Source organism: Dermacentor albipictus, chromosome 1 (assembly GCF_038994185.2).
Source record: "Dermacentor albipictus isolate Rhodes 1998 colony chromosome 1, USDA_Dalb.pri_finalv2, whole genome shotgun sequence".
NCBI lineage: Eukaryota > Metazoa > Arthropoda > Arachnida > Ixodida > Ixodidae > Dermacentor > Dermacentor albipictus.
This window is the reverse complement of record NC_091821.1, coordinates 133088653-133103029: the sequence shown is the minus strand read 5'-3', so window position 1 is coordinate 133103029 and position 14377 is coordinate 133088653. Positions and strand designations below refer to the sequence as shown.

Genomic DNA, 14377 nt, shown 5'->3' with positions numbered 1-14377 from the left:
ACGAGATGGCGGACAGCCTCGCCCATTGAGCGCTGTCTGGGAATATAGTGAGAAAAGTGCCTCAAGAGGACAAAAGACTCTTCAGAGAAGCGGTGTTGTGCCACTTCAGTTCTTTGTGGAGCTCACCTCACAAGCCATGTGTGACCAAGGGCTTCAAAATAAACTAAGCCACTTTGCTGCTCCGCATTCGCACGGGCTCTGCTCGTACCCCTGCGTGGATGTATAAGACTGGCCTGGTTTTGTCTCCATTATGTTCAACGTGTGGTGTGTGCGGTGACATAGAACATTACCTTATGTGCTGTACTCTGTATAACGCAGAAAGGAGTGTGTTATTCGGGTCCCTCAAGAAGACGGGAGTCCCTCACAGTTCTCTTCAGGAGATTGTTTTCCCGCGCGGAAACCAGTTGTGTAGGAAGGAGGTTTCTCGCCTTCTTTTAAATTACCTGCAGGACACGGATTTGGTCTCCACATGGTGACCTTAGCAGTGACTATTTGTAATTATGAGGTCTCTGACTGATTTATGTGATTTATTTATTTTAAGTGTCGCTACGGTGGAGCAATTGCCGGCAGCAACTGCAAGGCTAATCCCATCAGTAGCCTACAACCATTCAACTCAACTCAACAACTCAGGCTTTGCACGACAACTGAAATATTCAAGATGTGCACTAAAAAACTTAGTGAAAAATTTTCATTTTTATTTTGTTAAATAAGTTCCTAGTTTTTTAGACGTCTGATAAATAACGCTTAAATGATGACTCCAAATCCTTACATGATAGTATTGGGAATTTCTTTCCATACGAGAGTGTCACAAAATTTTGTCGCTCTTTAATTTTAACTATGTCGGCAGTTAAACATTAGGCGTTGCAGACTTTGTGTTTCTTTTGTGTGTCGTGAAGATACCACTCGGTATACTAATTAAATTCCTGTTCTTAGTGACTTATACGAACTACTCATTGTAGATAATGCGCAAAGGGGACGAGGCACGAGAATTTGCAGTAATTCTACTTGTAGTGTGTAGACAGATTTGATAGTTAAAATGCGGGAAATTCTAAGATCTCGTTTCTGTAGTATTAATAGCTGCAAATGTGTGCGATACGTATTGTTCCAGGAATCGATACAGAGATCAGCGACACACCCTTCAAAAGATTTGATGATTGATAATCAGATCTCTAAATGACAAAGACAAATATATATATATATATATATATATATATATATATATATATATATATATATATATATATATATATATATATATATATATATATAGAGAGAGAGAGAGAGAGAGAGAGAGGGGGGGGGGGCTCGCCTCTTTCCACTCGAAAAATAGTTGGCACGCCACTGGTTAGAGTTGTTTACCTATGATTTACCATCGTCAGTTGCACTTCGCTCCTCGAAGATGCAGGTCGTGTGTTGAGTGAGCTCTTTAACAACACTTTCCAATGTGGCGAACGCGGTTTAAATCATGATCCCGGGACCTCAAAGGGGTGCGACGCATTTATTTCGCATTTACCGCTAGATCACCACTGAATTTCTAAATTCATTTGTTTATTTTCATGGCCACTGGAAGACCATCATTGTGCCACTATAAACTGAGCTCAGGTGACGTTAAGGCGATTAGCACTGAACGAATGTAGCGACACACTGTATTGCTACCGCCGAAACGCGTCATGTATGAGGTGTGTTCCGCAGCCGGGTCCTCTCCCGCGCTTCCCTCTCGATACACTGCGCCATCTAGCGGCGCATGTCTGAATATACATTCAGACACTATTGTTTGAATATATATGACGCGAGTTCAGTTCCGCCCCGCACCAGATAAATTATAAAGGATCTTTATTGCGATAGCAATTATATGGCCACTCCAGGCGCATTTTTGCCGTCGCCATCCTCTTGATGCTTTGTATGGAGAGCAAGGGCGATAGCAACGTCCTCGCGCGCCGTATGTGTATGTGCGAGTGAAAGCTTGCGAAGGTGAACCGACGATGGCGACTGAATCTCCCGCACGCGAGGATAGTAGGGAAGGAAGCGCGCCGTCTTCCGTTAGGAACCGGGAGGAGGGGAGGGAGGGGGTGCGTTCTACTTCGGCGGTTGCTGTGTACGGCGGGGCCGCGCGAGCCTTATCTTGAAAGCGACCTGCGATGGAGGATAGTCTAGGCGCACCAACGGCGGAGAGCTTCGTGTGCGCTGTGTTCTCGGCGCTTAGTTCGCGTTGGAGCGAGGCACCGCGAAGGTCACTTCGCTCGCTCCTGCTGCTGCGCTTCCTCACACATCGTTCGGACAGCGAGTATTCGCGGTCATCGAGTTAGTTGTGTTAATGTTTGTTGTGCGCGCGTGACACTGCGCTTATTAATTTAGTTAGTAATCGACTGTTAAGTTTATAGGGCCGATAAAACTACTGTCCTTACTTTGTACCGCTGTCTACTAATTTGCCATCGCAATCGATGCTTCGCCTTTCGGGCGAAACTGCGACTTATTTTTTTGTCATTGAAGAACGGCACTTGCCCAGTGGCACATACCCAGTGACCCAACTAGACGTCAGAGAGGTTCATTGAAGAGCAGCACATACCAAATTGCACATGCGCAGTACCCGAAGTTGGCGTGAAAGAGCATTGAAAAGCGGCGCATACCCAGTTAAAACACGTTGGCGGGCTAGTTGGTTAGAATCAATGGTCGAGTGTATAAGCGCGACTTAACGAGGACGTAGAAAGAAATTAACAGATACACAGGCACAGCGCTTCACTTTCAACTATATATTTTATTTTCGCACGCATCGATAAATATATACCGTGCGAGCGGAAACAAACGTAACAGCAAAAAAGAACATTCAGTGGTGCATTTCGATGAAATGCACCCCTGAGCGTCTGCAGAAGCTATGCAAACAGGTTAACACAGAGAATAACAAAAGGCACGCATGTTCTACCCAACATCGCAAACAATTTGTAACCTCTACTCATAACGTTGTCTATGCCATCCCGCTTTCATGCGGATGAACGTATATTGGCCAAACCGGCAGATGCATCAATGAGAGATTAAAAGAGCATCGATATAACGTCACTAGGGTAATCTCGGGTCATTTGGGTATTCACTGCCGAGATTGTTCTTGCAAGCCCATGTTTGAAAGCACTTCCATTCTGTATAAGGCTCATAGCAGGATGACGAGGTAGATTGTGGAGGCCTACGAGATTGCAAAATTAGAGCAAAAGTGCGTAAGCAAGCCTTCGGTGTCACTATCGGAAAAGGAGGTACGATTCCTCGGTTTATCTTTGTGACCGTTGCAGTACATGTTTTCCCCATGCCTTACAAACGTGTACGGTTCATCGAAATGCACCACTGAATGTTCTTTTTTGCTCTTACGTTTGTTTCCGCTCGCACGGTATATATTTATCGATGCGTGCGAAAATAAAATCTACAGTTGAAAGTGAAGCGCTGTGTCTCTGTATCTGTTTCTTTCTACGTCCTCGTTCAGTCGCGCTTACACACTCTACCATGCATACCCACTGTCACATGGGTATGCATGGTATGCATGAAATGCATTGATATTCCAGTTAGAACTTATCAACACTGTTGGATGGAGTGCTGATAAACGTGCTGGAAAGACAATATTCGAAAAAACATTGATTTCTCACTTCGCCTTGAGAAGTTAACAGCACATGTCATAGGTATCCAATACCTGAATCAGTTGCTATAACGTATGAAACAAAGTTCGTCTTTTTCGTTACTCACCCCAACCTTTCTCTCCCCCCCCCCCCCGGGCCCTCCGGCGCCGCTCAAAGAAACAAAAAAGAAAGAAAGAAAATCTGCTAGCCACGCTGATTACCTGATTACAGCTAATATGTTTCCGTGATCAATAGCTATTGTCTCTAGTTGTGTGATCTTTACTGAGCTGTTGTAGTCTTTATTGCGCATTTCAAATTATTTTTATTATTGTAACTATGTACGTATACTATGTGTAACTAACTGTTGTGCCTTCTTTCGCCTGTCATAAACCGAGATTACACGTTGTAATTTTTCATCGGAGGCCTCCCAGGCACTTCCTAACTTTGGTATCTCCTTTTGTACGTGAATGTAGAGAAAGTTGCTCCGTTGAGCGCACTGTGCTGCAATCTAGAAGACCTAGACACAGTGATACCTGCAACTGTACACGAGCTGTGCACATATCTTTCAGCCAGTAGAGTGTGCACGACATCAGTCTGTCTTTCTTTTGGTATCTTTTACAGAGTTCGCGCTGCTCACTCCGTCGAATCGTTCCCAAAGGAAGAAGCACTCCAGCGTAACAGGGTAATGTTTATAAATGCACAATCACTTTGCACCTCCTTCTCCTTCAACAGCATATATATAGTGAAAAAAAGACATATATTTTATTGCGATAGCAATTGTATGGGCATTCCAGGCGCATTTCTGCAGTCGCCGTCGCCGTGATGCACCATATAAAGTCCGAGGGCGTAAACATCGTAGCCGTGCGCCGTATGCTGTATGTGCGAGTGAAAGCATGCGAGGGTGCGCCGACAATGCTCGCGCGTCTTCCCTCCCGCGCAAGGCGACGGTGGAAAGGAGGGAGGGGGGTGTTCTAAGGTTAGGGTGTTCTGCTCACCAGCGCTGGATAGGCGGCGCGTCGAAAAGAGTGCGTTGCACGCCGCCCTGGCGACGAAAAGCGGCATATCCCAGACGCTCGACCAGACGACACACACGTGCGCGGCCGTATTAGTTCGTATGTTTCCGTTTTCGCGCCGCTTTAAGTGGACAGTTTTCGTAAAGAAGCTAGCGCCATCAAGTGAAGAAATGACGAAAAAAGCTTTTTGAGCTTTATATATTTTTCACAGTGTGTCGCGGCGAGCACGTGTGTTTCTTTAATGGTTGCGCGTGTGCCGTTGCCATGCGTGCGGGGCAGCCTGCCTCGCAAATCTAGCAGCTATGGCTCCGGTCGTGCTGCGCTATGGTTTCGGAAGTATTAGTTGGCCTGAAGACTTTCCATATTTCTCTGGCTAGACATAAAAAATTTTGATGTTACTTTGCCACAGCAGTCAATGGAGAAGAAAGCTTTATCGCATCAGCTGACTCGCGCAAGCAAGGGTTTGAGTGCTCCGCTGCTGGATCCGTAACAACGCTGGCTACATTTAGCACTAATCACATAAATTTACCGGATGCATCTCAGCGTCGAGTCCTCATCCGCATGCGCATTTTAAAAAAACACATAGGCGGCTTAGTCGCGCGTGCGCCGGCAGTATGCGCACACAACTCGTATTACAAGGCAGCTTCCCTCCCACATTATTCTTGGCAATGAATGGATAATATTTACTTTTCGTATCGTTCGCTTCGTGCAGTGGCATTGGAAGGGGCTTGGCGGTGGTATTGCGAAGTAAAAATGGTTGGTACATATGCCGGATGGTGCATGCTATTGCTCATTTTGTTTCCGACGAAATGCCGGCTGCACATTCTGCTGTTTGGTACTGGCTGCCATGGCTGACCGTCTTCACTATCGAATAAACCAAGCACACACGCGAAATTCGGTTTATAAACCACCCCGACACCGCTTGACAGGGCGACAAGACAGGAACTTACTCCGCTCGCCTGACTGCTTGTATCCAACGCCGCCTCCGTTCTCGTTCGTAGGCTTTAGATGGAAAGACGCAGAAGGATACATCCTCCCTCATCCCGACGTAGTTGTGGCACTTGTATACGCAACAGTACTATCGGCGTCCTTTTGTTTTCCTTCGACTTTCAGCGCACGCAACGCCACTGCCAGTAGCAATTTTCGTCCGCGGGAGCGGCTGAGTTGTGAACGTTCTGACCGCCAGGGCGGCGCTGTAGGTGTCGTGAAAACTCCAGCGCTGGTTCCCCATAGACCGTTTTATTGAGGGCGCCGCCATTTTGCGATCACAGCGCTGTTTATCGTGCGGCACCATGCTGTTATGCGGGATCGCGCTGGAGGGTGCACGGCGAACGTACTGTTGACGATGAGTGGCAAGTTTTCGCGCGTTCCCGAGAGGTTTCAACAAGTTGTTTGGATTGGAAAACTTGTTAGCGTGTCGTCACTAAGCTTTTAGCTTCGATATAGCTGCAGTATACGAACGGCGACGGGCCTAGAGGCGCTCCCGCAGCTCTCCCCACGATCGAAATAGGAGGCGAGTCAAGTCTGAACATTGTCTGCACGTAACGTACACATGTAACGTGTTTTTATTGTATGTCTAGCCTTGAACTCTCTTAAGGTATCGACTCAGGCGAGGACAATCAGAGGTGTCTCCATGCGTCATGCGGTGTGCCACACCGGCGTACAGCCCAATCCAGCTTACTGCGAAGCTCCGAGTAAACACGTTTTGCTAGTTTCATGGTCCTAAAGTTTTTGCGGTACGATTCTCTAAACATTGTTTATCTGGCACCGGGGCATCAAGCTCTACAAAATAATGAAATGTAATATAACTCGATCGAAAGGCTGTTAACATGGATAAAATGAGCTGATGATAGTGGCTGCGAATACGCAGCCACTATCACACGACGACGCACGCGACGCGTTAAAAGATTATGCGCACTCTTAGGTCTCGAATGGTACCTGTGCGTGCAAGGGCACCTCGCCTACTCGTCAGAGTTGAAAGACGAACAACTACTCTTTGCATCAGCATTTTTATTTTCTGCATTAATACAGCCCTCGATGAGCGGCGTCGACAGCTTGCCGGCGAGATTCGGAAGAACGGGAGAGCCCGTGTGAACTAGGGCCGGCCGTTACGCGGTAGGCATGGCTTTGGCTACAGAATGGAAAAGAACACACCTTCATTTCTTAGTCGGCACGTGCTGTTTTTATAATACATCCTCGGTCAAATTCCGCCAGAACGTTGGTTGCCAAGCATGATAATCTTAGAAGACGTTTGAACAGAATAAGTTTAATGTGCGTGCACGAAGGAAATAGTTAGCTTCATCAATTGGAAGTAGTTGACCAACTCGAACACGCACCTTTCTTTCATATCCCAATTTGATCGTGGGTCCCAGTTCCGAGTTCGTCGCCGAGCGCTCACTGGGACCAAAACCTTCCGAACATACACGCGATGGCGTCAAGTCCTTTCTGTTTATACTGGCAATACAAAGCGGACGCTTCTCTGCTATCGCAGCTACGGTGTCCACGAAGTCGCCGCGGCTGAAGAGGCACTTCACGCTTGCTTCCTAAAGTTATTTTTGCAGCCGAATACAGCAGAGTGGTAGCCCGTCGACCTTGAGCCATCTGACATCGCCGAAATCCCAGACAGAACACGTTAGAATCGCACTAATTCGCAATGAAACCGCTACCTTTCCAAGCTGTCGCTGGGAGAAAACGGAATCCGCACATACCAATGCGAGGAGGAGAGCGGCGCGGTGCGCTGGGTCGAGGCTACGTTCCTCCTCGCCGGTAAGGCCAGGTAAAACGGTCTACAGCGCGGCCATGCGCGCCCTATTTTGAAAGCGATCGGCGGTGCGTTGGTCAGACAGCGATCTCGCGCGCGTAGGAGGAAAGCGGGGAGGAAGCGCGCCATCTTCCGTCGCGCGCAAGGCACCGGGGGAGGAAGGGGAGGCGTTCTACTCCGGCGGTGGCTGCTTATGGTGCGGCCGCACGCCCTATCTTTAAAGCGATATGCGATGCATTCGACATAGTGTGTCGAGTGTTGATTGCTTTGTGTGACTGTGTTCGCGCCGCTTAGTTCGCGCTGAAGCAAGAGGCAGCACGAAGGCCAGTTCGCTTGCTGCCGCGCTTTCACTACGGCGTTTTGACAGCGGTGTCTGCGGTCATCGAGTGAGATGCGTTTATGTTTGCTTGTGCGCGCGTGTCACCATGCTTGCTAATTTAGTTAGTAAGCGAATGTTTACATGTCTGTACGACCGATAAAACTGCTATCCTTACTTCGTATTGCTGTCTACTAATTTGCTATCGCAATCGATGTTTCGCCTTGCAGAAACAGCGACTTTTTTCCTCTTTGTTAGTTAAAAAAATCAAGATTTGCCACTTTTACTGCCGCTTTTTTTCCTGGCAGATTAATATTCATGGTCATGTTAGATGTATGTAAGAAGTAGAAAACATAAAACCGAAATATATTTTATTCACTGCAACGCACGCGCGGCATATGTGAAAACACTCCATTGCTGTATACGCCTTTGTACGCAGTGTGCTGCACGATTCATCCACTGAGCAGTGGTGTCTGCTCAGTAAACACCCTCGCGTCTCGCGATTGGTTTGCACAAGGCTTTACGTTAAGCCTTCGACTGTTTCGTATAACGCCAGTGACGAGTCTTTTTTACCTAAACTGCAGAATTCAACTTCTTTTTCTCCCTCTTCTTTTTCAAGCTACACCCCGAGCAACCAAGCTGCTGTCATGATGGCTGGCATGGTAAGTTTACAGCAACATAGATGAATGCTCAAATTTAGCCGCCCAAAAGTAATTTGCCTCCAGCATATTTAACTGATGAGGAAGATGATGATGATGATTATGTATGGATTTTTATGGCGCAATTGACGGTCAGGTATGAGCAAACAACGCCGATATACTTTACTGCGCGTTGAAGCAACTCCTACTCTCATCAAAAATATTTTGATCGACCACCTACACCTAACAGTCCACATAGTATACCAAAACAGGTCAATCCACACTGACAGACCAGCCGCGACTATTGCGCGCTGGTCCCGTTCCACATGACAGCGCCTATTGCGCGCTGGTCATGTGGAATTTACGAGCTTGAGTGAATCTCTAAACTTACTCCAAAACATCTATTGGTCCACATGCTGTCGAAGCGGGACTGCGTCCCCAAGAAGATACCAAGTACCACTTTCTTGCTCGCATATCTTTGTGGAGAAATGAATGCGTTTGACGTGCTTATTCGTAAGGCACACTTTCACTAATTCGCTTGAATACGAACTACATTTGATTAGAGGAGCTTCGTGGAGACTGGCCCCGACGAGCTATAGTATAGTGCGACTCTTCTATTACCAGGTATTTTTAGCGGACGAGTCCGAAAGCCGTCTGCAATATAAATATAATCAGTGGAGCATACACTCACAGGATCCGGCACAGAAATGGTTTAAAGAATAGAGGCCCCAGAGAAAAAAACAGATCTTTATTGACATTTTGGCCGAGGTCTGGCCTTCTTTATATATATATATATATATATATATATATATATATATATATATATATATATATATATTTGACTACGAAGGATGTAATAAAAGTGTAAAGACAGGGGCACATTGTACACCAAACACATGTTTATAGTGATTCAATATAACTAAATCTATTCTACAGAGGAGCACTTCAAAACAAACAGACACTGCACACATATTGAGAGTCCTCAAATATCATATCTACTAGTTTTTCACATGCTGTTAATTGTAATGGGCACCCTATTTTGCACGGTCAGAAATGAAAAATGTAATTCCCTCAATTGTAATACGCATCCAAATTTTTATGCTTGAAAAAAATTGTGCAGAAACCATCGACAGTGATTTTAGTATAAGCAAATAGCTGAACGTGTCAAAAAAGCTATTCACTTTATTAGAGGAATGGTGTGCTTGATGGCGAATACTTGTTGCAATGAGGATATTTCAATAGGGTTTATTGTTTCACTGTATAATTTCGTAGAGAACAGAGGCATTAACCAGCACATTTGTAGGTGTAGTATATGTAGACAGCATCTGCATCTGAAACAGCTGTAATATTCGCCGGTAGGCAGCGAACTAACCCTGCAACTCAGTTGCTCGTGCACACGCTTCCTGTGCATCAGTGCCTGTGCACTGGCAGTGAAAGACCGACCACAGACCATTTAAAAAAATAGGGGCGAGAGAGTCAGCAAAAACTATTCGCTTTGAAATGCAAAGTGTAATACCTCAATTAATTGCTTTCTCGCAACATTTTTATGGTGAGAGAAAAATAGTAGTGATTTGTTCTCTTTCGAAAAATAGAAAAGAAAGACATTTTAAGCTCTAAGGCCACTGGAGGTGCAATATGAATGTAACCTATGGCAGTTTTATAATTTGTACACTATTATAATGCACACGTCATCTTTAGTTAACCTTTACAGAAAAAATAAGTGCGCGTAGGAATTTAGTAAACATGGTAATGTAAGCTGCTTAGCAATATAATTGCAGTCCTACTCACATATGGCCTGAGCTTAAGCCAATATCCTTAATCAGCTATGTCTACATGCAAGCTGTTATGGGCAAGCTGCATGGGAAGCCACCCACTTTCTACTCTTTCGTGGAAACCACACCCTGTAAATGTTTGGCACCAGTAATACTTTCAAGCTGAAATTAAATGAAAACTAAAAGAAACAAAGAAGCCAATTAGAAGAGCTATTGCTGTAAATTGGTATGAACAGGTAATGTGGCTTCGCTCCATGTCTGGCTGCTTAGCATTCCATGGATCCCCTATGCTCGGTGCATATATATATATATATATATATATATATATATATATATATATATATATATATATATATATATATATATATATATATATATATATATATATATATATATATATATATATATATATTCAAACGCCAATGTATGAAAGCCTCTAACCCTACAGCTAGAATAGAACAGGCAGAACTTTCCAAGTTAATCAACAAGCGTAAGACAGCTGACATAAGGCAGTATAATATGGATAGAATTGAACAAGCTCTCAGGGACGGAGGAAGCCTAAAAGCAGTGAAGAAGAAAATAGGAATAGGCAAGAATCAGATGTATGCGTTAAGAGACAAAGCCGGCAATATCATTACTAATATGGATGAGATAGTTCAAGTGGCTGAGGAGTTTTATAGAGATTTATACAGTACCAGTGGCACCCACGACGATAATGGAAGAGAGAATAGTCTAGAGGAATTTGACATCCCACAAGTAACGCTGGAAGAAGTAAAGAAAGCCTTGGGAGCTATGCGAAGGGGGAAGACAGCTGGGGAGGATCAGGTAACAACGGATTTGTTGAAGGATGGTGGGCAGATTGTTCTAGAAAAACTGGCCATCCTGTATACGCAATGCCTCATGACTTCGAGCGTACCGGAATCTTGGAAGAACGCCAGCATAATCCTAATCCATAAGAAAGGGGATGCCAAAGACTTGAAAAATTATGGACCGATCAGCTTACTGTCCGTTGCCTACAAAGTATTTACTAATGTAACCGCAAATAGAATCAGGAACACCTTAGACTACTGTCAAGCAAAGGACCAGGCAGGATTTCGTGAAGGGTACTCAACAGTAGACCATATTCACACTATCAATCAGGTGATAGAGAAATGTGCGGAACATAACCAACCGTTATATATAGCTTTCATTGATTACGAGAAAGCGTTTGATTCAGTCGAAACATCAGCAGTCGTGCAGGCGTTACGGAATCAGGGTGTAGACCAGCCGTATGTAAAAATACTGAAAAATATCTATATCGACTCCAAAGCCACCGTAGTCCTCCATAAAGAAAGCAACAAAATCCCAATAAAGAAAGGCCTCAGGCAGGAAGATACGATCTCTCCAATGGTATTCACAGCGTGTTTACAGGAGGTATTCAGAGACCTGGATTGGGAAGAATTGGGGATAAGAGTTAATGGAGAATACCTTAGTAACTTGCGATTCGCTGATGATATTGCCTTGCTTAGTAACTCAGGGGACCAACTGCAATGCATGCTCACTGACCTGAAGAGGCAAAGCAGAAGGGTGGGTCTAAAAATTAATCTGCAGAAAACTAAAGTAATGTTTAACAGTCTCGGGAAGAGAACAGCAGTTTAAGATAGTAGCGAGGCACTGGAAGTGGTAAGGGAATACATCTACTTAGGGCAGGTAGTGACCACGGATCCGGATCATGAGACTGAAATAATCAGAAGAATAAGAATGGGCTAAGGTGCGTTTGGCAGGCATTCTCAGATCATGAACAGCAGGTTGACATTATCCCTCAAGAGAAAAGTGTATAACAGCTGTGTCTTACCAGTACTCACGTACGGGGCAGAAACCTGGAGGCTTACGAAAAGGGTTCTACTTAAATTGAAGACGACGCAACGAGCTATGGAAAGAAGAATGATGGGTGTAACGTTATGGGATAAGAAATGAGCTGATAGGGTGAGGGAACAAACGCGACTTAATGACAGCTTAGTTGAAATCAAGAAAAAGAAATGGGCATGGGCAGGACATGTAATGAGGAGGGAAGACAACCGATGCTCATTAAGGGTTACAAACTGGATTCCAAGGGAAGGGAAGCGTAGCAGCGGGCGGCAGAAAGTTAGGTGGGCGGATGAGATTAAGGAGTTTGCAGGCACAACATGGGCACAATTAGTACATGACCGGGGTAGTTGGAGAACTATGGGAGAGGCCTTTGCCCTGCTGTGGGCGTAACCAGGCTGATGATATATATATATATATATATATATATATATATATATATATATATATATATATATATATATATATATATATATATATATATATATATATATATATATATATATATATATATATATGTGTGTGTGTGTGAAGCAAGCCATCTGCTGGCCCCATATGGTTGTGATTAACAAAAGCAGGTGCCTCGGAACCTTGACGATGTCTAGAACATGGCTACAAAACTCGACTTGAAACGCTTAGGACAGCTACGAAAAAGAAAAGACTAGCATTACGTTAAGGCACCTGTAAACAGTATATAGACGATTTTTCACCCGCCTTGGTAGCAGTGAGCCTGCGGCCGCTGAGGAACTTGCGGTCCCGTGTAACTATCAGTCTGTTATGCTAAAAAACAAATCCGAGGACTCCTAAGCACTTATGAATTGTGCAGGAGAAAGCATTTATGTCCACTTGAACGGAGCTGTGCGGCCCTTCGAGTTTTGCGCTGCGAGTAATGCATCACAGCGGTACGTACTGCCGTAGCGAGCAAGTAGCATCAGCAGCCTGCGGTCTAGAGACGACCGAGGAAGAAGCAGCAGCCGTCGGTCGGCAGGCGCGTGCAGCCAACAACAAATAAACAGCAGAAGTTCTGTTTACTCCGATCCATGAAGTCACACTAACTGACCCGAAATTTCCTTTGGCAAGGCTGGCGTGATGAAAGCGGTAACGTAAAAATCACCGTTGCCTACTCGGGAGCCTACCCATTAGATTCTGCTACAGTCGGGCCAGGTAAGATGACGTCATGGATCGGAGTGAAAAGGCCTAGGTGGTGTTGGCGCAACAGAACCCAGTGGGAGGTGATATAGAGATACGGACTGCGCGCTGGACTTCGAGAGCGAGGGTGACGTGGCGTTGCGGCGGTGCCCTCCTCCCTCACGCAACACGTGGCGCGCTTTCGCGGCAGCAGGCGGCCCCTTTCGCCCACTCTGCTCCGTCAAGGCGCGCTCGTGACGTGGCGTCGCAGCCAATGGAAGTGCGCCTTTTTAGGTGCCGTTGGGCTGCTACAGACGACAGACGCCGGCTTTTGCGCTCAATGGGCCATTTGACGCTTTCGCGTTAAAGAAACGCTTTTCAAATTAGCTCCACTTAGTGAGACGTCCTTTCATACATAGCCGATAACATAAAAGGTTATTATGCCTCAAGCACAGACGTTTATAATTCTCCCTGTTTTATATAGGGCGAAATTAATTTGTGCATTTGCGATTATTTGCAGATGAAAACTGTTGAAAACTTGCGGGGTTTCGTATTGTCGCACAATTGCGGTTCCCTTGATATTAGTCCTGTTTTCGCGCTGTTTGCGATAGTGTGTCGCCACTGTCTTTCGTGTGCGCTCTATTTTCTGTGGTACAAGCCGGAACAAGGGTCCCTCATTGTAAGCAGCAAAACGGTCTGATGGTGCGAGCGCGCTCTTGCAACACTGCAAGCTACTCCGCTGTGTGTGCGCGGCGTTTGACAGGTTACCTAACGACCACCGCAGGGCATATCCCAGCAGAGAAGTCAGCACGCCTACGATGATGACGGCCGACACCGTGGCCGCGCTATCGTCGGAGCAGTCACACCACCCCTCCGTAAGGCACGCCCAATCTCCTTGCATGTCTGAGTGATGTTGCGGCTGTACAGCATGTAGGCGTTCTTAGTCCAAGCATGTTATATCGCGCGGGAAGAAAGGAAACAAGGGGGAAAGAAAGAAACACTGTTCAATCGCGACTTTAGTCACGGTCATTTGTGAAACTCCATGGGCAGATCGAACAAATGATGAGGGTCACCATGCATCTAGGACTTTGACGAAATTTGCGAACGTTGCAAATTTTCAAGCCAGGAGCACAATTCTGGAGGTATATATAGTTTCGCGAAAAAGAAATACGTTTACTTTCCCTATAAAACGAATATGGCAGTTGTAGCCGTCGAAAATTAATATCCAGTGAATTTTCCGAATTCTCTCATTTTCAACATCTTTTAAAAGAAAACTAGAAAAAATGTACGGTATATGCGTACGTGAAT

General features: G+C 45.3%; 1 protein-coding gene across 8 annotated transcripts in view; it reads left to right on the top strand.

The window, feature by feature from the left end:
- Positions 1 to 14377, top strand: part of nenya — an 80319-nt gene that overhangs the window by 36917 nt on the left and 29025 nt on the right. For 5 of the 8 annotated variants that reach the window (XR_010562603.1, XR_010562602.1, XM_065424513.1 and 2 more), the window contains 3 exons: positions 4218 to 4278; positions 8306 to 8348; positions 13854 to 13944. Coding sequence is in view for 3 of the 8 variants with exons in the window: in XM_065424513.1 (XP_065280585.1) it covers positions 4218 to 4278; positions 8306 to 8348; positions 13854 to 13944 (195 nt within the window). In the remaining 5 variants the exon portion in view is untranslated. Of the gene's footprint in view, positions 1 to 4217; positions 4279 to 8305; positions 8349 to 13853; positions 13950 to 14377 lie in introns of all 8 variants that reach the window. The other 3 variants (XR_010562606.1, XR_010562604.1, XR_010562605.1) reach the window with 1 other exon arrangement.